At 37.6% G+C, this 25,545-nt stretch overlaps 1 protein-coding gene across 3 annotated transcripts in view; it reads right to left on the bottom strand.

The window, feature by feature from the left end:
- SMURF1 (SMAD specific E3 ubiquitin protein ligase 1) overlaps nt 1-25,094 on the bottom strand; it is a 93,698-nt gene extending 68,604 nt beyond the window's left edge. For all 3 annotated transcript variants that reach the window (XM_015598129.2, XM_015598130.2, XM_015598131.2), the window contains exon 1: nt 25,037-25,094. In XM_015598129.2, coding sequence (XP_015453615.1) covers nt 25,037-25,079 — 43 coding nt within the window. In that variant the 5' untranslated portion in view covers nt 25,080-25,094. The remainder of the gene's footprint in view (nt 1-25,036) is intronic.
- Between the last annotated feature and the right edge of the window lie 451 nt (nt 25,095-25,545).

Here is a 25,545-nt window from a genome sequence, read left to right as displayed (position 1 = left end):
CCACTAAACATGAGGCGTTAAGTTCTAGAATTTCTAAGACTAGAATTATACCAGAGAAAATGGCGTGAACATCTGTCAGATAGGTAAGTTTTATATCAAGTGATCATAGCAACCAATCCAGGGCACTTTTTAGAAATAGAAAGGGTACTATTATTAATTGTGCCAGGACAACAGGTTTAAAACAGAACTGTTCCGGGCAGAAGGGGAAAATATGGTCACTCTAAAATATGCCCACCAAAGTTTTTTTCCAGTTCTAAGAGATATTTCTACTGTTCTGTGGATGACAAAATATGCAATAAGTCACCTCCTCCTAGGTATGCTATTTGATAATGGCAGAATAATAGGACCTGGGGGCAGGGGGAAGGAAGGTAGGATGTGGTTAGGTCTTGAAATACTTGAAATATGTTGTTTGTCCAATAACTTAATACAGGAACTGATGGTGTTCTTGCTCATATTTGAAAGATACAGAAGTACTGCCCATTAGATGCACAGCACTTTCCAGAGTCATTTTTTCAATTCCGTTACTACAGGCACAATTGCAAGCCTAAAGTAATAAGCATACCTTAAATCAAAGGAGAAGGTTAGTAAGAACCCTGGATGGTTAATCTACAAGATTAACAAATTTGCAATGTGACCTGTAATGCAGAAGAGACTGACTTCTTCTAATACGACATTAAGAAGTAAATTTTTAAAAGTTGACAATCGGTCTGTACACTTGGAATAAGATGTCAAGGGATACGATTTCTTATGTGCATTTACTTAACCAGGTTCTCTCCTCTCCAAGCCTGCTCTACTCTGTGAGGCTGAGGCTAGATGCTCTACAAACTGCATTTCCCAGACCCCATGCTGGCTGGCTTCTTGTTCACTTCAGCCAATGGGAAGTTCTAGAGGGGCACCAAAGAAAGGGGCTTCCTTGCTGTTTTCCTATATTTGTCAGCACCGCTCCAGCAGCAGTTGGAGTGCCAGTTATAAAAATTTACCAACAGATATGCTCGCAGGTGCAAAGTGACACATATTCAAGGATATTCACTGCAGCATTGTGCACACAACATGTCCATCAAAGAGGCCCCGTTGGTTTAACACAAACAAGGCAGTAATGAGCAACGCTGTAACAAAAAAGGAGATAGATATACAGAAAACAAATACAGAAATGGAAGAAGTCTTTATCAGCAAGTACATAACGATAAATATGCTAAACTCTTCAAACGAAGGCAGAGATGGACAGAATGGATAACAAAACATGATCCAACGATATGCTGTCTACAAGACACTCATTTTAGATCCAAATACGCAAACAGTTGAAAGTGAAATGATAGAAAAACATATTCCGCACTAACAGTAACCAAAGACAGCTGGATTGGTTATATTAATATTAGACAAAATAGACTTCAAGACAAAAAATCATTACAAGGGACAAACAAAGACCTTATAATAATGAAAAAGAGTCAATTCATCCAGAAGATATAACAATTATAAATACATATGCACCTACCAATGGAGCCCTAAATATATGAAGGAAGAACTGACATAATTGAAGGGAGAAATAGAAAGTTCTATAATAATAGTTGGAGGCATCAACACCCCACTTTCAAATAATGGACAGTACAACTAGACAAAAAATCAACAAGGAAAGAGATTTAACATTATAAATCAAAGACCTAGCAGACATATACAAAACATTCCATCCAACAATAGCAGAAAACACATTCTTCTCTAGTGTATGTGGAATATTCTCAAGAATAAACCATATGTTAGGTCATAAAACAGGTCTCAATTAAATTTGAAAAGACTGAAATCATTCAAAGTATTTTCTCCAATCACAGTGGAATAAAATTGAAACCACTAACAGCAAGAAATGTGGATTTCACAAATATGTCAAAATTAAACACACATTTAAAAAAATCAGTGGGTCAAGAAAATTACATGGTAAATGAGAAAATATTCTGAGATAAAGAAAAATTAAGATACAACATAGCAAAATGTATGAGATACATCAAAACCACTGCACAAAGGGAAATTTATAGCTGTAAATACTTACTTTGAAAACTTCCATCTAAAGGAACTAGAAAAAGAGCAAATTAAACCCAAGGCAGGCAGAAGGAAATAATAAAAAGTAAAGCAGAGATAAGTGAAATAGAGAATAATAGAATCAACAAAACCAAAAATTGTTGTTTTTTTTTTTAAAGATCAACAAAATCAACAAATTTTTAGCTACAATGACCAAGAAAAAAAGAGAGATGACTTAAATAACTAAAATAAGGAATGAAAGTGGGGTCGTTCCTACCAATCTGACAGAAATAAAAATAATTATAAGAGAATACTATGTACAATTGTATGCCAATAAATTAGATAACCTAGATAAAATGAAGAAATTCTTTAAAACACATAACCAAAACTGATTCAAGGAGACAGAGAAAATCTGAGTAGACCTATAACAAGAGATTGATTCAGTAATCAATTTCCAAAAATGGAAAAACCCCAGAACCAGATGGCTTCACTGGTGAGTGAAAAACCCCAGAACCAGATGGCTTCACTGGTGAGTCCTACAAACATTTAAAGAAAATTTGAAGAAAAACACCAGCCTTCATATATTCTTCCAAAAACAGAATAGGAGGGGACACTTCCTAACTCATTCTGTGAGGCAAGGATCATCTTGATACCAAAGTCAGAAAAAGACATCACAGACCAGTATCCCTTGCGAATATAGCTGCAAGTAATCTTCAATAAAATACAAGCAAATTGAATATAACAGTGTATTAAAAGGATTATACACCCTGACCAAGTGAGGTGTATCCCAGAAATGCGAAGGCGGTTCAACAGTCAAAAATCAATCAATGTAATATATCATATTAATAGAATAAAAGAAAAAACTACATCTAAATTGATGCAGAAAAAAGCATTTGATAAAGCCTAAACTCTTTCATGATTAAAATAAAAACAACAACAAAACCATACTCAACGAAGCATGAACAGAGGGAACTGGATAAAGGGCATCCATGAAAAACCCACAGCTAACATCATACTTAGTGATGAAAGACTGAATGGTTTCCCCCTATTAACTGGAATAAGACTAGAATGTCTACTCTTGCTGGATGAAAGGGATCCTGATTGGAAAGGAAGAAGTAAAATTACCTCTATTCACAACTGGCATAATTTTATACATAGAAAACCCTAAAGAAGCCCCATAAAAACTATTAGAGCTAATAAATGATCTCTGCAAAATTCCAGAAGACAAGATCAATACACTAAAACCAGTTGTATTTCTATACACTAGCGATGAACAATCCAAAAATAAAATTAAAAAGACAATTCCATTTACATTAGCATCACAAGGAATAAAATACTTAGCAATAAATTTAACCAGAGAAGTATAAAACTTATATACACTGAAAACTATTATACATTGTTATAAGAAATTTTAAAAGACCCTAAATAGATATCCCGTATTCATGGACTGTAATATTTAATAGTTAAGATGGCAATAATTCCCAAATTGACGTACAGATTCAAAGTAATTCCTATCAAAACTCCCAACTGCCTTTCTTTTATAGAAATGGACAAGGTCACTCTAAAATTCATATGGAAATGTAAAGGACCCTCAATAGTCAAAACAATCTTGAAAAAGAACAAAGTTACAAGACTCACACTTTCTATTTCAACTTACTACAAAGCAATAGTTACCAAAATAGTGTGAGACTGGTATAAGGAGAGATGTTACTGATCAACAGAGTAGAACTGAGAGTCCAGAAATAAAGCAATACATTATGGTCAACTGATTTTCAAAAAGGTGTCAAGTCCATTCAACGGGAGAGTCTTTTGCAACAAATGGTGCTGGGACAACTGGTATCCACTTGTAAAAGGATGTATTTGGACCCCTACCTCACAATGTTTATAAAAATTAACCCAAAATGGATCAAAGACCTACAAGTGAGAGCTAAAACTATAAAACTCTTAGGAGGAAACATAGGGATTATTCTTCATTATTTTGGATTAGGCAATGGTTTTTTAAATATGACACGAAAAACACAAAGAACAAAATCAAAAAATAAAGACTTCATCAAAATTTGAAACTTTTGTGTATCAAAAGACACTATCAAGAAGGAAAAAAAAGACAAACTATGGAATGGGAGAAAATGTTTGGAAATCATATATCTGATAAGGGTCTAGTATCCGGAATATACAAAGAATTCTTATAACTCAACAATGCAAAGACAACCCAATTAATAGCCATTTCTCTAAATATCTACTCTAAAGAAGATAAACAAATGACCACTAAACAAATGAAAAGATCATTAGTTCTTAGAGAATTGCAAATCAAAACCACAATAAGATACCACCTCATTCCCATTAGGATGGTTATCACAGTAACTTAAAAAAAGAGAAAATAACAAGTGTTGTGGAGCAACTGGAACCCTCATACACTGCTGGTAGGATGGTAAAATAATGCAGCCACTGGGTAAAACAGTTTAGCAGTTCTTTAAAATTTAAACATAGAATTTCACATGACCCAGAGTTTCTACTCCTAGGTATATACCCAAGAGCGCTGAATTCATACGTTCACACAAAAACTTGCACACAAATGTTCATGGCAGCATAATTTGTAATAGTCAAAAAGTGGAAACAACCCAAATGTTCATCAGCTGCTGAATGGATAAACAAAATGTGGTACATCTATACAACAAAACATTATTCAGTCATAAAAAAGAGTGAAATATTGATACATACTACGACATGAATGAACTTTGAACACATTCATGCCAGGAAAAGAAGCTAGACACAAAAGCCCACATATTGTATGACTGACTGCATTTTAATGAAATGCACAGAATTGGCAAATTCATACATACAGAAAGCAGATCAGTTGCCAGGGCTGGGGGAACAGAGAGTGACTGCTTACCAGGTACTGGGTTTCTTTTTGGGGTGATGAAAAACGATCTGGAGTTAGTGGTGATGGCTGTACAACACCGGGAATGCACTAAAAGCCACTAAATTATATATGGTGAATTTTATCTCAATTAAAAAAAAAAGAATGAGGCAGCTCCATATATAAAGATATGGGAAGCTCTCCAAGATATATTATTGAGTGAAAAAAAGGTATAGAACTGTGTATTATATGCTCCCCCTTTAAAGGGGGGGGGGAGGAAGAATATATAAGCATTTTCATCTGACACATTTTTGCAAAAATATACCAGAATTGTTACCAGTGGATTGTTTCTGGGGAAGGAGCAGGTGTGAAGAAAATTCCTTTTCAAAATAAGCCATTTGTACAGTTTACATGTTGCTCCATGTTTATATTACCTTTCCCTAAAAATCAAATGAATCTTTTAAAAAGAGTAAGTATTGAAATATAGGGTAGTCACAAAAAGAAGACATGCTTATGGGAAAGTTGTTGACCCACGCTGGGGGAATGCTGGGAATGAGACTGTATATATGTTTATCTAACAGTGAACATATTAGAATACTCTTAAAGAATATAATTATGTATTTCCCAAATATAAGGTTATAGAAACAACAAAAACTGAAAAGGTGTTTGATGTGTGACAACATGTGGGCCCAAGTATGATCACTCCACAGCAAGCAGCCCCCAGGACCCCTGACTCCTGAGTGGCAGGAAAGCTGGCTCCTTCCTCCTTCCACATCAGAGCTCTCCAGTCTGGGGCCTCTACATATTGAAATTTTCAATATAAAGAACTTAAAGAATCTGAAAATGCCTTGTCACTAACTCAAGAAGAGAGAAGGAGATTGTATAAAACATCCATGATTTTAAGTCCAACAGCCCATCTTCAACTTTCTCTTGACTCAAAAATCTTCCAAATGTATTGTAATCCCTAAAAATTAAATGTATTGGCTTAGCCCATGGCTCACTTGTGTCCAGGTGCATTTATAGGTGTCAGACAAAAAGAAGTCCTATCATTATCCTACAATACGACCCAAAGTGCGTGTTTCACCCACATTCCCTCAGACTGGTGATGATGGTCTGCCACTTGTCAGATCATCATCAGACCTACTCCCCTTATCTTGAAATTCATTACAGAAGCTTCTAGTGATTCTGGCTACAATGGTAGAAACTTCTGAAGCAGCTGGGAGTGAGAAGCAGTCCTTCCTGCTCTGTCTTTATTTCTAGAGCAGAAAAAAAATAATAAAACTGGAAGCCCCACACAGCAGCAGCTTTTGAAATCTGTGACTTAAATTTAAGGAAGTATTACATGGAATCTCTGAAGAGAATGTAAATTTAGATTGAAGTCTTTCACCATCGATGCCAGCCTCTTCAGCTAGGGGACCCACACGCACAGCAGCACATTGGTGGTGGTGGGAGCGGGGGGAAGGGCAACTTGAAAATACATATAAACATGTCATTGAGGACGTAAAGCTGGCACTATTCAGGGCACAGAAATTTCCTTCTGGCACTTCCACCATCTTAAGTCTCAATAAAGAAGTAGTGACTACAAAAACTTTAAGGGAAAGAAACAGTGAAATAAGGGAGACAGGTTTTCGGTATAAAATTTCTACTAAGAGAGCAAGAAACAACTCTCTATACCTGGATGTCCGTAATGATCAAATCCAGTATCAAGGAACTGAAATCAACATATTATCTAAAAAGAGGTCTCCAATACTGAGTCAGACAGGAAGGAAAAACCATTATTTACTTGCCACTACTATTTCCTCAAACAGCTCACTCTTCCCAAATGTATCAATTGAGACCTTGAACTCTTGAGATAAGAATCACAGCAAAAACACTCTTGACTTGAGGTTAATGACAATTAACAGAGAGATAACGCTCTTTTCTCTGCTTTTTACCACTGAAGAACAGGGCCAATCTACTGAAAAGTTAATCTGACCCAATGTTCCATCCCCAGAATATAATTAAAATATTATAGATACATGTGCATATATATGTATATGTACATATGTATGTATACATAGTTTTTAAGACTATATAACAGCCTATCTCACTTCACACTCCAAAACGGTTCTATTTTGCAAGCCACTTCTGTAGACAGGTTTCAGCAGATAACTGTGTAAGATAAAAAGAGTGAGATTTTCTCTGTTCTTCCAGAATCGCTTCCTCCTCTTCTCCCCACCCCCAATCAGCTGGGAAGCAGGCCCAGATTCTTCTCAAGCTTAGTTTGGAAGTAAAGCCTAGCCTTGATAAACACTCAGCCCAGGAAATGCTTTGGATCGCAGACCACTTAGAATACTTAGTTTGTCCTTTCCCAAGAGGTCTCTTTTCAAACTCGATTTGATAGGCGGTTTGGCAATTTTCTATTTTCAAGAAAACCTCCTGGAACATTACTGAGAGATAAAATCATAGCAGTCTGGAAACTATACAAACGGTGGAGGGAAGCACCACACCCAAGGACAAGCTCCTCAAACTTCAGGGGAAAACTATTGTTCAAATGAGCTCCCAGTAGTACTTGCACCCTGTGGGATTCGGGGAGCAGAGTCTTCAGTATCTGGGCCACTGTGCGTGTTTCCTTCAAAGTGCCCCCCGCTTAGTAGCTCTTCCATGCTGTTAGGACACAATGAAAACAATTACTGTTTGTAGCATTTTTGAAATGGTAATGTCCTTGTCCTCCCACTACCAAGAAGACTAAATCGCATTGACATCAACCATTTTTTACACAATCATAATTTCACATCATTTCTCTTGTGTCTTTTGGACAATCACTGGTGTTGTCTTTGGGTATTGTTCAAAATGTCTCCAAGATCCAACAATTATCTATACTGGCAGATTCTCTCCTAAACTTGGTTCATGAGTTTAAAGGCTAATTAAGTGGAACCATGAAATGTTCTATCTCAAAGTGACAACCAGCTTCATCACAATAATTAGAATGTAAAGTTTCACAGGGAGGGGGTGACAAAGACCAAATCAAACAGAAAAACAGTATGGGGTTATTTAGCTTAAATCAAGAATTTTCAAAATTTGGAAGTCATCGAAACTTTTTTAATAGAACCGTAATTAGAGTGGCACTTGCATAAAATATATGCAATAAATAATAAGGCACAGTTTATTCTGATGTTTAGTACATAAACAATAGGTGTAGGTCAAGCGGTAAAGAGCAATAAAAATACTAGGTTGGTAAGAAGTGGTAGTGATTTGAGGAGAATATATATTCTTTCCTTTTCATATCTTTACTCATCTGTGCCACAATAATGCCAGTGCCACTTCCCCCACCCAGCCCCCAACAGTCCTCGATGTGATCGCTTTCTGGGGTGGTTGACTGAACACGGGAGCATTTAACTGAATGATGTTTAATGAATAATTTGGAGACAGGAAAGAAAATAACTAGATCCAGAAACAAGGTTTACACCAACGTACAAAATAAAAAGAAAAATAACTTTACAAAGCAGTTACACTTTAGTCTAATTTAGGCAAGCTAGCCCTTCCCAGATGCTGGCCAACAGCTGGGTGTGCGTTACTTCATTTATTCCTTGCAACAACTTTATGAGGCCTGGTATTGTCTGAGGCTTACAGATGAAATGTGTGATTTGCCCAAGGCCACTGGTATGTGGTGGAACTGGGTCTGCTGACGGCATTGCACTCCACTGTCTCCAAAATGGGGACAAGAAGAGTACCAACCTTGTAAGTTGACAGACAGGAGGAAATATAACTCATAAAAAAGCACTTAGCATACACAGTGCCTGCCTGGCAAGTAGTAAAAGCTTCAATAATTGACAAATATCTTTTATCATTATTGCCTAAAGTCACCCAGCTCCTGAGCAGCAAAGCAGGAACTGAAACCCAGGTCAATTGTGCGCTAAAACCATATTCTAACCACGGCATTCACCTTATAATTTTACAGTATGGAGTTTGCATACCTGACCTAGCTTCCACTTCAAAAGGCCAAAAGATAGAAGGGGCACTCCAAAGAATTGCGTCCCAACACAGAAGCTCTAAAGCGAGCACTTGGTAGACTCTTGTTCTAGAATACTTTTGGAGAGACTCCAAACTTTGGGTATGACGGTCACACAGCCCCAGTATAAGTGACCCAGGGCAGAGCCAAGGAAAGGGAACTAGGCCAGGAGCTCTCACGGGATCTGCCTCCCTACCTTGAGCAATCTCCTCCTGTGAACTTTACATTTGATTCACTTGGCCTGCAAAATGATTTTAAACAGTACCTGATTGTAAATGGAAGTAGGCCCAGTGTTAGAACTTCTAAGAAAGTTTTAAGTAAGCACGTTATAATCAACCAGCAAGATTCTAAAGTGCATCCGAGGAAGAGCTCACTCAACCCCCATCCGAGGAAGCACTCATTCAACCCGAGAGCCGGCTGCATTTTATCAGGACGCCCAACATCATTTAGTACTTACAACACTTAACTTGCTTTACAGACACTTATCTCCTGTACTTGGAATGGTTTTTCAAGGGCCAAATAGGGGATCTGATGTTAACTTTGTAACAACAGACTCAGTAAACAGTATTTCCTTCCTCTGGTCTATCCCCTTCATGATGGTTGCCAGACAATCTAGAACGCAGTAGTTATTCAATAAATGTTTCTTCAGAGAAACTCTGTAGCCGGTTTAGCCTACCTTGGCCCCAAACCAAAACTCCTTGTAAAGCACCCTAGAAAGACTACCATCCAGTGTTTGCATAAACAAAGTAACATAACACTTACTTTGTGAAGGGGCCTGATTCTGTTACTAAATTTCTTTCTAAGCCCCAGCAGCAGCAGACATCACAACTAACTTCTTTAAGCACTTTCCCTGGTACAGCCTTCCTAGCACTTTCCATGGCTAGAAAGGGGCCAAGCCAGGATTGGAACCCAGGTCTACAGTGTCCAGGCTTGTGGCCACTACGCTACTCTACTCACCGGCTCCTGTGCTGTCCTCCGAATACAAAAACCCTTTCCACTACACAGCAGGCCTCAAAAATGAGAATTTTTTATCTCACCTCTGATCAAGTCTCTCCGCCACCTCACCACTGCCACCCATATAGTCCCCTCAGCCTGCCACCAAAGCCCGTGTCCTCTGTTTCCTCTACTTGTCTGGCATCTACTACCTCGGTCTGACCTGCAGAAAGGCCACGCTCTTGCTTCATGCTGTGGTGCTTTTCTTATTGTGTTTAACTGTTTCCAGTGAATGTTTCACTTCCTTTGTCCTGTTAAGTTCTGGGTAGAGACGACTATATTTTTGCAATACTTTTGTCATCCTTAAGTATCCTGCTCAATACTGGGGGAAGCTAGTGGATACGGCTTTGGTGCTCATCCTCCTTTAGAAATAAAGCTGACTAGAAATTTAATATCAAATTTGAATGCAAAAATTATGAACTATAAAGACTCAAGATTCACTTAAATAATAAAATGCCTCTTTTCCCTTTACATTTTTGATGGGTCCACAGTCCTTTTGTGTAGTAACACACTGAGGTAAAATGTATTACTCTGGTATTTACTTAAAATGATTATTGTCTAATTAGATGCTCTTTTGTTCTTTAACAAACTATCAGATCATCTGAACTGGGTTCATTCAAAGTGTCATGCATTTCACAGCTGTTAAGAAGAAACACTCCATCAATAAGGAGCGGTTTATATGATGTAGGAACAAATAAATGTATTGGAAGTTCATTCCTTGCCACCACTACACATGTAGCATATGTTGAGTGGGGGGTGGGGGGGCAGGCCAGGGTGGACGGAGACCCTCTGCTCCACATAATCATTCAGGGACCCACACTGATAGAGGCCCCACCCTATGATACACAGTACACAGCTCACAGGCTCCACGGCAGAGCTGCAGGCTCTTACTGCTTCAGGCCCAGAGTGGGACAAATCCCTCCTCATGGCCACTGACCAGACCCAATCACATGGTCCCACCTAACTGCTGAGCAGCTGGGGAATGCTGAAGAGCAAATAGTCACTGAGCAGCGATGTTTCTGCCATAGAGGCAGCTCGGGAGGAATGAAAATAGAACCATCCCCCTAAACAGCAAGGTGCACAATAGTGCATATAATAAGCCATCATCTGTAATAAAGAGAAAGGGAGAGTGAGAGAAAAGGAAGGGAACACAAAATCTCTGGAAGAATACAGGAGAAACTAGTAATGCTAAGGTAAGAATAGTTACCTCTCTGGAGGCAAGCCCATTGACAAGGGACATGGAAGAAGACTCATTTTTAATGGGTACCCTTTTATAGCATGTGCATGCATTATCTATTTTAAAACTAAAATGTTTTTTAGGCTCTGATATATACACTTCAAATTAATGAGTCTGAGTTTTTTTTCTGAATGAAGTCCAATCTATTCTAATATAAGAAACACCATATCCTTGACTCATCCTGCCTGAAATTAAACACCTGGAGTAACACTGACATAATCATATCCTTTTGTAAAGCCTTGTTGAACGATCTTGGACTGGCTTCTGTCTATTCTAAACAGAAACATCACTACTACGCAGGTGATGAGAAAAGTGCTTAAGTTGATAAACTGTCTCCTTTAGGAAATTATTTTCCTGTTACTTCAATTCAGATACCATTTTCTACAGTAAAACTCCTTTTCTAAAGGTATATTTTTCATACTGTTCAGCTGAACCCTATACAAAATACAGCAAACAAACCCTCGTGGATTTCCAGAAAGAAAATCTGTTTACGAATGCCATTAAAATATGGCATACAATGATATACAGTCTTTTCCAAAATCTTAACACCATCAACTAACATTTAAAGACTTCATGTACCAGATGTGCCAGGGGGCAGCCTCTGGGGCTTATGATAAGACAATCCAACAGCACATCTGCTACGTTCATGTGGTTGTCTTAAACAAAAGTAGAATCTTGCTGGCATTCAGCTTATGAAGTAAGCCCTAAATAATGCAATAAACAAACAGGTCAAGTCTCTAAAAAGACTTCTAGAATCCATATAAAAAACTGGACTAAAAACAACAACCAGGCTCATACTACTCCATTCACAATATTATAAATACCAGACTCCAAGAGAAACAGCACTCTAGCAAGGTCATGTGATATCCTTATGGGTTTTACTTCTAAATTTATGCTAAGCATATTACATAGCAACTTTTTACTACACCAAGTTGATACATAAATAGCCTGTGACTATGTCTCAAGCCCTACAATATACTGTCCACATTTATATTTTAGTGGACAATCAACTACCACGCACTGCTTTCAAATATCAGTATTACGCTTTCTACACTGAATGTGTTTGGGTGTATCAAAGGCGTTTTCCTTACCAGGCTTTCTGCCAACAACTTGGGCTATTCTAAAAGATTACAGGCACTATCATTTAACCTGTCTTTAGCTTCCAAATAGGTTTATTCAACCAATATTAATGATTTCCTAAGGCGTATCTAAATGTTTTCTAAATCGCTGAGGTAAAGCAAATAACGAAAGTTGGCAAGCCTATCATGGATCCTGTATAATCCATTATTAAACCTATACGATGAATCAGTAATTATTATATTGCCAATAATGAAACATATGAGACCAAACCCAATGTAAGTTTAGGACAAAAACAAAAATGAAAAGAAACTTTAGATCACACTGTGTTATGTTTAAACTGAAGACAGATGGCATTAATTTGTGGGTATGCAAACAATTTCCAAGACTTTCAAGTCAGAGACAGCCATAATACCATATATCATTGATTCTAAGGCACATTTTTAAAAATATATTTTAACATCTCTGAAATGTATAAATGAATCATATGTTATACTGTAATTACTGGTATTTCTTTTTTAGAGGTATATAAAACAATGGTGTGACTTTCAATCAAAATTAACTGAGATTCACTGAAATACGACAATGTTAACATCAGCTAACATATATTGAACACTATGTACCAGACACTGCATATGGATTATTTTATTTAATACCCACAACATTCTAAAGAGGCTCTGCTTATTTTCCCCATTTTTATAGCCGAGGAACCTAAGAGATGAGGTCACTTGTCTAAAGGCACAGCTGGCTCCTGCCCAGTTCTTACCACTCTGCCTCACTCACTCCATGGAGGGAAGAGCTTCAGGGTCTGAGAGTGCCGACCATTTCTTGAAGCATGAGTTCAAAGGTGAGCCAAATATTCAATAAGCACTTTTTAAAATGACTATAGGAGTGAAAATATACAGAGCTCCAAATATCAAGAACAGATACACTAATTCAAAGCCTTTATTACAGAGAAGGTTGGTAATCACCTAATAAAAAATTATACTGTTGCATAAAACCCCAAATTTTCTCTTTCTATACAACCTGAATTCAATTTACAATTAACATGCATTTTTTGTTCTTAAAATACCCTATTATCTCTAGGGAAATAATGTAAGAATGCATCCCTACAATCTGAATTGTTTAAATCTTAGTACTGAAATAATCCCAAATAAAACAACAGTCCAGAAACATTCAATAATAAAAACTGACAATGAAATTTTCGGGGTAAGTTCACATATAAAGCTACCATGCCTAACTCTTGGCAAAAGTGGCACCTTTACAAACACGCATCTTTTGCCTCACATTACTACAAAGGCGAACTTCTTTTTCAGAAGTTCATTAAATGGTAGCTTTCCATCCTTACACTCAGCATACACAAAGCTAGAATCATACATTTTTTTAAATGGTATTGTCTAATTATTTGTTAGTTGCCTTCCTAGCATCCATTTTCCTGTTCCCTCAAAGGTCCCAGTCCTATACGTTGTGTGGGACTAACACCATTACTAGATTCTGAGATGGACCGTAATTGTCCAACCAGCACATCCCATCATCCTAGCCACCATGGTTGGTTCAGAGATGCCCATGTGACCCAAATTAGGCCAGTCAGACAAGAGGATTCAGCTCTAGGACATCTACTGCAGGAATGAGCTGTTTGAGAAGTGGACTTTTAACCTTTCTGCTGGTTAAAGCTAGAAGCAAAGAGCCAGGGAAGCTGCTGGTAGTGACCTTTTGAACATAAGAGAAAGAGCCAAGAATGGCTGTGAGGTCACAGCACTGAGAAATGGAGAACAACCAGGTTCTTGTCATGGCACTGGAACTTCTTTTGGATTTTCAGTGAATTTCTTGCATAAAATTCTTTTTATTGAGCCAATTTAAATTAGATTTTCTGCTAATTACATATGAAAGCATCCTGTTTTTTAAAAATTAATTAAAAAAATCAGTATCAGGCAATGTGGTATTGTAAATACAACATAGAAGTAAAAATGTGAAATCAGCTGAAGAATGGAAGCAGGGTAAAACTCAATGAACAAACACCCTACTGACTTGGCCTGAGCATTTAACTTTATTATTAAAGACAGAAACAATCAGATTGTGGCTTGATGTGCCCTCACAACATTTCGTAAGGACCTATAAAGAGACAAGCGAAAAGGGAAGAAAATTTGCCTTTGCTGAAAGAGGCCCTTTCTGCTACAAATTGCAACTGAAGAGATTTGAAGAATGAGAACAGGCTAAAGAGAGAAAGGGAGGTGGATGACTGGGCAAGAGATAATACTGTGCAGTAGGGTGGACTAAAGAACCCTGACCCCCAGGTATCTCAAGATTAAACACTGTGAGGTATTCTCATCCTAAAAACGGGACACATCATTTGAGATACAACTGCAGAGCATCACGAGTGAGGGGCAAGTGAACGAGGCCCCTCCACCCCACCAGGTGTTTCCAATGGCCCTGAAGGACAGGCGAAGGAGAAGGCCAGGAAACCAAAGGTAGGAAGATGGGCCAAATTCTAGCCCTGAGAACATTTCAGGCTTTGGTTCAAGCCCCTGGAATTGCCCAGAAGCCAAGGAGAAAGCAGACTAGGTTTTTTGGGTGCTGTACGATCAAAGAAACCCCAAACCTGGCTGACAACAGCCTGTGACTGCCCAGTCCCCAGGTCTCCTAATTCACAATGTGGCCAAAAAGGAGTGGCCGACTAAAACAATGCTGCCTCCAGAAGGGGTGTCCTCCAATAAGACAAGGGAGAGAGTGACACAGAGGAGGTCTGAAAGGGAGACTGGCTGAATCACAGAGGGGAAATGATTTTATTATGAATAGGAAGCCACTGGAGGACTTTAAGGAAGAGAATGACACGATCTGATTTATGCTTTGAAAAGATTTTGAGATAGTGAACAGAAGAGTGATTGCCAGGGGTCCTGAGGATGGGTGTGGCTCTAAAAGGGATAACTAGCACAAGGGAGCTTTGTGATGGCAGTACAGTTGTTGACTGCGGTGGTGGTTATACAAATCTACATGTGATAAGAACTCTACACACACACACACACACACACACACACACACACACACGTGCACATGGAACTGGTGAAATCTGAACAAGCCCTGTGGATTGTACCAATGTTGATTGTCAATTTCCTGGGTTTGATATTATACCAAAGTTATGCGAATGTTAAAAATTGGGGAGGCTGAGTGAAGGGCACAAGGACTTCTCTGTACATTTCTTCTCAAATTCCTGTGAACCTATAATTACTTCAAAATTAAAAATTAAAAATATATTGCATATTTGAAAGTTGCTGAGAGTACATCTTAAGAGTTCTCATCACAAGAAAAAAAATTTTTGTAACTATGCAAGGGGAGTGATATTAACTAGCCTTATTGTGGGGATTGTTTCACAATGCATACAAATATTGAATCATTATGTTATACACCTGAAACTAATATCTTATATGTCAATTGTACCTCAATTTTAAAATAAATAAAAAACTGAAAGCATATCTAAGTCATACTTAAATCCTAAGGTAATGCTCATAATATATGACCCACAAAATACAAGTCACTTTATTTGGGGCTTTAGGGAGAACAAATGTGTTTATAATAGTAAAAGATTAAATAGATAAAATTCACATCGTGATTGTGTGAAAACTATGCATCTATTTCTTTCTGGACCAAATACAATTCTCTCTGTTCATATCGTTTTAATACAGAACTAGTTATTTGAAAAGAAAACAAGTCTGAACATACACAGGCGATCTCAGGAAGGAAATCTGGTATGAGGACAAAATATTATCTAAGTAATAAATGAAACTATTCACAGAAACGAATTTTCAAGGTTTTGAATAAAATTCTCTTTTTGCCTTTTTTTACATTATATCCAGACACAGACCTATATAAACATACTTGCTAGTGGCTAGAGGTGGGTACCAGCAATCTGAGTTTTAACAAGCCCTTGGGTTGACTCTGACACACACTAGGGTAGGTCATTCATTCTTGACAGACGGTATTGCCTATGAGGGTGATGAAAATTGTCTCTTGGGAGAGGAGGAAACCTTGGGTATTGCCATGCATATACCAAAGCAATATCCTAAAAAAATAATAAAAAATAAGATGTCTAAGGTTGCCATTAAAAGTAAGGATTTGAGAAAAGTCTAAGTAGAAGCAAAACCACAAAATGACATCATGCCATAACCCAAAAAAGTGTTAAAATGAAAAAGAAAACATCAAGGTTGGCAAAGATATGGAGCAACTGGAACACTCATACACTGCTGGTGAGGATGTACTGTACTAAAGTTGAACATATCTGCTTACTCTATGACCTGGCACTTCCCTTCCGAAACATACACCCAACGGAAATGTATACATATCCTCACCAAAGGACACAACGGAAATGTATACATATCCTCACCAAAGGACACACATGTGAATGTCCGTAGAGGTATTCTTAACAGCCCAAACTAGAAACTATCCAATAGCCCAGCATCTGGTAAAGGGATAAATTATGGTATGTTCACATAACAGAATACTATTCCATGAAGAGGATGAATGACATACAGCCACACACAACAATATGGTTGAACCTCACAAATACAATGTCAAACAAAAGAAGCCCATCACAAAAGAATGCATACCGTATGATTCCATTAACATGAAATTCTAAACTGGCTGTAAGAAGTCAGGGACAGTGATTATCTTTGGGGGTGGGGTAGTCCAGGTACTAGTAATATTTTATTTTTTGATCTAGATCAGAGTTTCTCCAGCACTATTGACATTCTGGACTGGAAAATCCTTTGTTGTGGCCATCAGTTCTGTGCATGTTCAGCAGCAGCCCTGGCCTCTACCCACTAGATGCCACTAGTACTCACAGGGCTATAATGACCAAAAACATCTTCAGACATTGCCAAATGTTCCTTGGGGGACAAAACTGCCCCCCGAGAACCACTGATCTTAGTTTACACAGGTATGTTCAGTTTATAAAATTATCAATGAACTGTATGCTGCCCTTTCCTTTGTGTGTAGGGTATTTCAACATATAGAAGGAAACCATTTAGGAGATGACTACTGCAGGCATCCAGGTGAGAGGTGACAATGCCTTGGCCTACGGTGGTAATAGTGGAGACGGAGAGAATACAAAGGCTCAGGATACGGTATCTAAGGTCAGAGTCGACTACTTCTTGAGGATGAGAGAGAAGGGAAAAGAAAATCAAGGAGGACACCGAGGTTTTTGGTCCAAGCAACTGACTGGCTGATGATGACACTTACTAAGATAGGGCAGACTAGGGTCAGAGCATCTTGGGGAATAATGACAAGGGTGATAAAATCATGAGTTATCCAGAGGCAATCGATGTGCTGTTCCTGTACAAGAGAATGTACCACGTGTTCTGGAATGTAAAGACTACTATATAGTTCCCGCTCCCAATTACTTCAAATAGTAGGCTTCAATTTGGTTTCCTGATCTCTCTCCACCATTGTACACAATTAATCTTGTCATTGGCCATCCCTAAATCACCAGACCATGAGAAGCTCCATGTTACCCTGACAAAGACAACTGGCCATCCTCACCACTGCTCCTGGAGCTGAAGCTACAAGTAGTGAATGTAGCAGAGTGAAGATGCTGCACTAGCAAGGAGAAGGGTGATGCTAGCAAGTCACTGTTCATCTCTACTGCAGAATTAGCCAAAACGAGGACTTTAAAGATTAATCTTTTAACACGTCTGAAATAGAGAAATAACTAATATTGTAGCAGGCTGGTTTGGGTTGCAAGCAATATTTAAATAAAAAAAGGCAAGAAGCATTTGTCCAAGCTAGAGATGATCACAGCTGAAAATAGAATGGAGGCAATGAATATGAAGAGAAGACACAGTCCAGATAAACTGTGATGGCAGAAATCAGAAGACTTGAAGATAAATTCGATATAAACAATGACAATAATCTTGATTTTTGGTTTGAGCAACTAGTTAGATTCAATGAAGTGGAGAAGACTGAAGAAAAGGTTTCTGGGGAGGGAGGGTCAAGAAGACTGGGGCATGTTAAGTTTTGGGTGTCTACTAGGCACGTTTGAGGAAGAACAGGAATGTCATGTTGCCAATCTTGCATAATTATGGAGGGGAAAAAAGGCTACCTTACCCCCCAAAAGCTTGTCTAATTTTGTGAGTGTGAATTATTCTTACTAAAACCTAAAAGTTAAATTGATGTCCCATGAGTAAATGTGAGCCTTCTCCTGCTCATGACTATTGATTTTTGTAAAGCATGTGAATTTATTATAGTTGGATTAAGCATGCTTCTGAGTATTTTTAATCTGCACATGAAATGGTTATCCATTCAGGACAAGAGGAACTATCCTTCTCTCCTGTAAAATGTGTTTTTAAATAATAAAATTGCATGCTAGCATGCTTTTTTTTTTTTTTTAAACCCCTTTAAACCTAGAAATAAAAACATATGCAAAAAACCACCCCTTTTTGAGCTCGGCTTGATATCTTGGCTCATGTGAGGAAACGTACAGGAGAACTCTTTGGAAACTATAAAACAATGTAAAAAATAAGGTGTTAATAATACTGACATGTATAAACAGGCATCACACAATTCTCAAATCTATAATTTGTAGGTAATACATGGAGAAATACAATCCAGTAAAATTTAGGATTTTATCCCAAAGATCTAAAAGAGGAAAAAAGGCAATAAATTACCTGCAGTTACAACATTTTCTACTTTTATAGAAAAAGCAGGAGACAACCTCAAATGACATTCCAAATAAATGATATAAACCAGCACTATTATTCAGAGTCAAGACACCCATCTTTCAAAGGACTCACCATAGAAAGCAGGTCTAAGCAGGACCAGATTTCTGGATCTGGAATCATTTGGGTTTACTTTAATATCATGCTGGAACAATTTTTTTTTTTTTTTTTTTGAGAATATGTTCAGTATCAGAACATATTCTCAGGGAAAATAGGTTTGTTCAGACCTATAGAGTATGCAAAGTATTTCACTCTCTAGAACCCAGGAATCCTCCTTGTGAGGAAATATCCATAAACACTGATATGTACTCTTAAATGCTATTTTATTTCTTTGAAAAACATTCGGCACAATTATTTTGAGTTTTCAGAACACCTACTTTTGAAAACAATTGCTACTGGCAATTAATGTACTAGCTGCTCTAAGAAACTCTTAAGAGCTGTAGATCCTTTTTTGTTTTTAACATTTTTAATTGTTGAAAAGAAATCTGTGTTCAAGAAGGGAAAAGGTAAGAGGAGATTAAACAGTAGAAAAGGAATACAGTGAAAAAAGTCTCTCATCTGGACCTTCTAGCTCCAATTCTCCTCTCCAGAGGAAATCACAAACAATATTTTCAACAGTATCCTTGCAGTAATGGTCTATACAAATACACCTGTAAATTCCCTTTTGTTTTATTATTCAAGTAGTCTATAAAATATCTACTTTTCTAAATCAAGCTCTTTTCTTCCACTCAATAATATATCTTGGAGAATGTTCCATAACAGAATATAAAGCATTATCTTATTCTTTTAAACAACTACACATCCCGGGGGATATACCATAATTTAACTAGTTCTCTGATTATATTCAGTCTTTTAAAAATATCAAACAATGCTGCCATAATTTTGCACACAAGACTTTACATAAATGTGTGAATATATCTGTAAGAAAAATTCCTAGGGGCAGAATTGTTAAAGAGTACATTTATTATCTGATAGTACCAAACTGCCCTCCTTACTCTATTGTATTAATTTACATTCTCAAGAGTTTCTGCTCTTGTACACCTGTCATCATATTTTTAAACTCTCTGGTCTCTGCCAATCTACTAGATGGAAAACTGTTTAACCTTTAGTTTTGATATTTTGTTTTGAAATCCATTTTCATTCTTTTCTGTGAATTGTCCATATTGTTTGCCAAATAGGTCACTGGCCTTTTTCTAACTCATTTTGAAAGCTCTTTCTATATAAAGGAAGCAAATTGTTTTTTTTCAAATAGGCAAATTGTTTTTCCTAGTTTGCCTTTCATATCGATTTTCACCCATTTTATTCAACCATGGAGAAATTTTCTTACTAAAGTTTTTTATTGTTTATAATTACTTTTCAGCTGGTTCTTTTGGATTTAAGATATAAGATCGTATCACCTGCAAATAACAGCAACTTTGCTTCCTGCTTCCTTATGACTTTCTTTAGTTATTAACAACTGTGACAATGTACATACCTGTACTGTTCCTGATTTTAAGGGAATGCTTCCAAGGTTTCATAATTAAAGATGATGCTGGCTTTAGCTTATAACATTATTTCCCTAAGGAACTTTCTGAATGCATGGAGAACTTAACAATTTGTTCTTGAGTATTTTTTTTCCATGTTTATCAATAGGTTCTATAGCTTTTCTTCAACGTTAAAGTACCTCATTAGCTTTTCCATTTACATAATGGTTTAATAAGAAGTAACAGGAATCTAGGCTCTATTTACATTGTGCTACTCTATAAATAATTCATAACTACTCAAACTATTTAATCTATACCAAGTCCTTGTGCGATATAAAAAAAGGCAGATAGCTTGAATTACAGATAGAAAAACTGAGTCATGAAAATATTAAAATTCCACCCACCCCATTTCTTCATTGTGGCACTTTTGTGAGTTAGAAGTAGGATTCAGACCTTCTGATTCCTAAATCCAGTGTTTAAGCCACAAGAAAGCACGGTGGCCGTTAGAGAATTTAGGGATGCCCAACAGACGATAAAGCAGGCTGCCATCTACAACCCGTTCTCTTCCAGGTCCTGAAAGCAACCTCCAAGTTTGACTCAGGAGCTTCAAACATCTGAAATGCATCACCCAGCAGCCAGCATAATAGGTTCACGCTCAGTGATACATGATGTTGCCGACATTCCTCACCCAATTAGAATTCCTTTCAGCTGCAATGGAGGTGAACACAGCTGGAATTACAGAGTGGGGTGCATCACCAGCCGCACTGATTGTACATTATTTAAGCCTTGTTTTCAAACAATAAAAGGATTTTTCCCCTTTAATCCAGAAATATGGAAATAACATTCCACTTAGTTTAAATGGAGTAAATTGCATCTATAGACACAACAGTAATTCCAATATTTTAAAAGAAGATTTGCCTGATCCACATGGCTGGAGGCTTTTGTCTTTCCATCACAGCTCTGCAGCTTGTCTTTGACTAGAGTGGCTGTAGGGGCTGGTCAGCTAGAGTCAGTGTTGTGGACTAGAAGCCAATTGAAGTTTGGGCTTTTCTCTCAATAAAATTCACCTACAACAACCAGTAACTTAAGTTGTTTGGTGACCCCAAAACACACATATTTTTATTCTCTATTTGTTAAAAATAATTTAACTCTGAAATAGTTTTGAAATTATGAAAATTTGATCCAAATAAGAATCCTAAAAGTTAGGGTTTCTCAGCTAGAAAATAGTAAATTATTTCATCCATTTCAGAAGATCTTTTGAACTTCCCTTTCAGTCTTAGCACTCACTAAAATGCTTAATTCAGCTATTTTAACTTTTAACCAGTGCCCACAAATGTGTTACACAATAACCAAGCTAGTTAACTGGATCATTGAGCTGATGTTGAAATATTATGGGTCTTTTTTTATTATTCATGAAGAAATACTTCTTCATAAATGACTCAGCCCCCAGAATCATCCTGGTTCACTCAGTGTTCCACATTAGAACTTGACAATGTGACCAAACAGAGAAAATGAAAATTTGTATAAGGAAAAACTCCAAGTCCAGATACGACTCTCATGGTTGCAAAAATAGGAGTTTTGAACTCTGACAAAGACTTGAAGGCAAAAATTCTAGTTTGATAAATCACAACTACTATAAAAATAGATAGAAATAAAGTACATGAAACATTTCATTTCTTAAGTCTGTTAGGTGGGTCAAAGAAGTATAAAGAAAATGGATTTTTAAAAAAGGTTTTCTTAAGACAACACAAATGTGATCAAATCACAAATAAAATCAATAAAATCTGTATTTGGCAGCGTGACTTTTTTTTAGCATGTGACTCCTTTTAAAGTATAATTGCAATTTAAGTTTTGCAATACTATTTGATTTAACCCATCCCACACCCTAAGATAATTCCGCTGAAAGAAGTGCCTTGACTGTACCTCATAAACGTGAAGCCAGCCCTGAGGAAAATATGCAAACTCAGGTGTAGCACATGGTTAAACGGCTAGAAATTCCACCTTATCTGAGTTATAGTTGTTAAAAGTTTTGCCTGCCTTACATAAGGGAAGCTTTTTGCTGGTACAATGTGACAAAGGCAATGCTCTTGACAACTTTATCTTTCTTAAGAAAAACTTAACTATTTTGAATCAATTAGGTCACCTGTTATTAATCAATTAAAGTTATTAACAACTATTTACTACAACTGTTTCTAAGTTTCACCCTCTGGATTCCAAAACACAAGTCAGCCTTATATCACATGTGACACAACTTTAAAAATAGTCTCCATTCCCCCATGCTACCACGAAGTCTCCCTGCTCTTCCAACTAGAAATTAGAATTTTTCTTGCAATAGTCATGCTCCGAAAGATATAAAAACACAAGGAGCACTGGGAGTATTTTAAGGCATAAAAGCACAAAAAAGTTTAGGCATTTGGTATTTCAACTAACCGGTTAACATTAGAATAAAATTTAATTTATTTGAAGAGCACTGTGGAACCCTTAGATCTCAAAATTCCATCTTTTTACCCAAAATGGCCTAAATAACGTATCTGGGATTCATTTGTGTACCACATAAGAACAAAGTTTTTACAAATCCTGTTTAAATTTAAAATGAATGTTTTCCAAGTGTTTGATGTGCCAACAAACTCTAAAATGCCCACGAGATAATGCTCTTTAACAAAGATCACTTAAATTGAACATGTTATGCCCCCAAAACCTACTGAAACCTTTAAAAACCATTATCCTGCTAAAAAACCAGACATTAATTAAAATTATAGTCTTTCAAAGACTCAAACATTCTTCTACTGCTTAAGCCAGGTTTCCAAAGCAGTTCGACATACTACTCAGTTTTTGAAATCAAAAGGGGTTCCACAGGAAGAAAAAGAAAGCATAAATGTAGTCAATACACAAACGTAATGCTTGGCATAAATCAAACATGAGTCCTGTGTTTTAATATGAATTTCTGAGTATCAGGATTGAGACCTAACAGAAAGCGTAAGCACTCAATGGCAGTTTGGAATAAGCCAAATTGATAGATCTCATGAAGAGAATCAAAGAATGTTATAGAATTTAAATCTCATTTTACATATGAGGAAACTGAGACCTAGAAAGGTTAAATAATTTGTTCCATATTATGCAGTTCATGGCAGATCTGACCAAAATCCAATCTCTTAATTCTAAAGACGACGTTCTACTCACCACCAAGTATAACTGTGGATCCCAAAGTCCTAAACACTCTTTTATAACTCCAGTGTCTTCATATTTTCATCAAATTACACTCTGTGTGCTACTCACTAGAATAGCTCTCATTTCTAAAAGTCATTTTTTCAAATATTACCCAAGGAAATAAACTCTGAAACCTGTAACAAAAGTATACAACTTTTGAAAAATGTCTATTCAACTTGCCAGAAGTGAAGGTATTTCACACTTCCCCTGACAACCTAAAGATGAGGCCAAAACCTAGCCTATCCCTAACAAAATATCTAGCTCCAACGTTTCCATGTAAATTAACTTTCAACAACTAGCATCACGTGTGTCTGCAATCATCCCTAAACTCTCAAACCTGTTGCAAGATCCTCTGGTAACATTAACAACATCAACTAGGGGAAAGGGAAAAGGTGTTTCAAAAGAACACATCACCTGATCCATGGCTATCGAATAATATTAAAATTCTTTACAGCATTTATCTATGCCATTCCTGAATATGAACATAATTTGGGAGGACAAACCAAGCCCTCCTTTTCATGAGGAAAAGGCCCACACCCAGAGCTGCCTACTAGGATTGATTAATATACACACTTGACACAAACATTGTAATTAAAACTTATTCCTTTTAAAACATTAATCGCATTTCTACTCAGAAAATCAGTTACTTTTGCTTTTAACAAGAAAACTGAAACCAATCTGATGTCAATTATAGATTACTTTGTAAATGAAAACCAAATTAAGGTTGTCAGTAATTAAAGTTTTACAAGCATTACAAAGTAGAAAATGTGGCTTTTATGTAACCATAAAAATAACAATGTATGTACTGCTTCTACAGAGTGAGAAGTGTTTCCTACCAGTCTTGGAATAAAGGATCATGTTTCTCCAGAAGCAAAGATCCCTGGGATATGCCTGTTACTTTACAAAACCAGGGTCTAGGTTTGGATCCCAATCATTCGCTGATCTGGTCATATTATCTGGTCATAACTTTATCTGACATCTATTTTATACCTAAAACTAATTACAACCCTCTTCTTGAAACAAAAAATGGATCATGCAACAACTATGAACTTTCAAAGGAAATCTGAGTTTGAAAACAATCACCCATTGCTGTTTTCACGGATTTTGCCAATGATTTAGGGCAAAATACTCATTATCTCTTTGAAAAGGACTGACTTTGGAGTCCTCATCAGACTAGCCACTGAACAGACAAATCCAGGGGAAAACCCCTTACAGGGATTAGCCTGAACTTTTTATTTCCTTTTCAGAGCTGGAAATACTCGAGTTTGGAAAGTCCCCCAGCAGAACTGTATTTGCGAAACTACAATCCGGCCTCAGCTATGAATTTAAAGTGGGAGCCGAGCAGAAGCCCCATAGTGCTGGAAAGAGAGAGAAAGGGCGAACTGGTAAAGGGCTTCTAGGGCTCGCGAGCGAGGGGGCACCTCCAGCAAACACCGTTGGCATCTACACACAGCCAAACCACCACGTCGCAGGCCCACAGTAGAGCTTCGCGCTCACCCTTGAAGGTGGCACTATAGAGCCACCTAGAAGACACAGGCATTTCATTGAAGACTAAATGAGTGAATCAAGGAGTCTGCGGTAGTACAGCTACCAAAGCCTCCAACGCGTGCGTGTGTTTGCTTGAGGGGGCGGCGGCGGGAATCAACGCCTAATCCGGGCTCAAGGATGCGTGAGTGGGAGGGGACGATGGTAAAGTGCGATGCAGAAAAGCGAAGAATGGAAGAAGAAGTACAGTCAAGAGTAGATAGTGAACCGGAGAGAGAAAGGAAGTGGACTAGACTGAAGTGGTCTGGCCCAGAGGGGAAGTGAGAACAGGCCCGGGAGAAGATACAAGATAGGATTGAGGAATTCGAGGCTGAAGGAAAGGGTGGAGGCCGCGAGACAGAAGCAAGGGGGCGGGGCTGGGAGATAGGGGAGGGCGGGCCTAGGTAGAAAATGAGGGGCGGAGTTTAGGAGGGAAAGTGAGGGGGCGAAACTAGGGGAGAAGGGGCGGGGCCAGGAGGGGA

The sequence above is a fragment of the Pteropus alecto genome, unplaced genomic scaffold, assembly GCF_000325575.1.
Source record: "Pteropus alecto unplaced genomic scaffold, ASM32557v1 scaffold78, whole genome shotgun sequence".
Classification (NCBI taxonomy): domain Eukaryota; kingdom Metazoa; phylum Chordata; class Mammalia; order Chiroptera; family Pteropodidae; genus Pteropus; species Pteropus alecto.
Note: the sequence above shows the minus strand (reverse complement) of the source record. Positions and strands in the feature narration are given on the sequence as shown.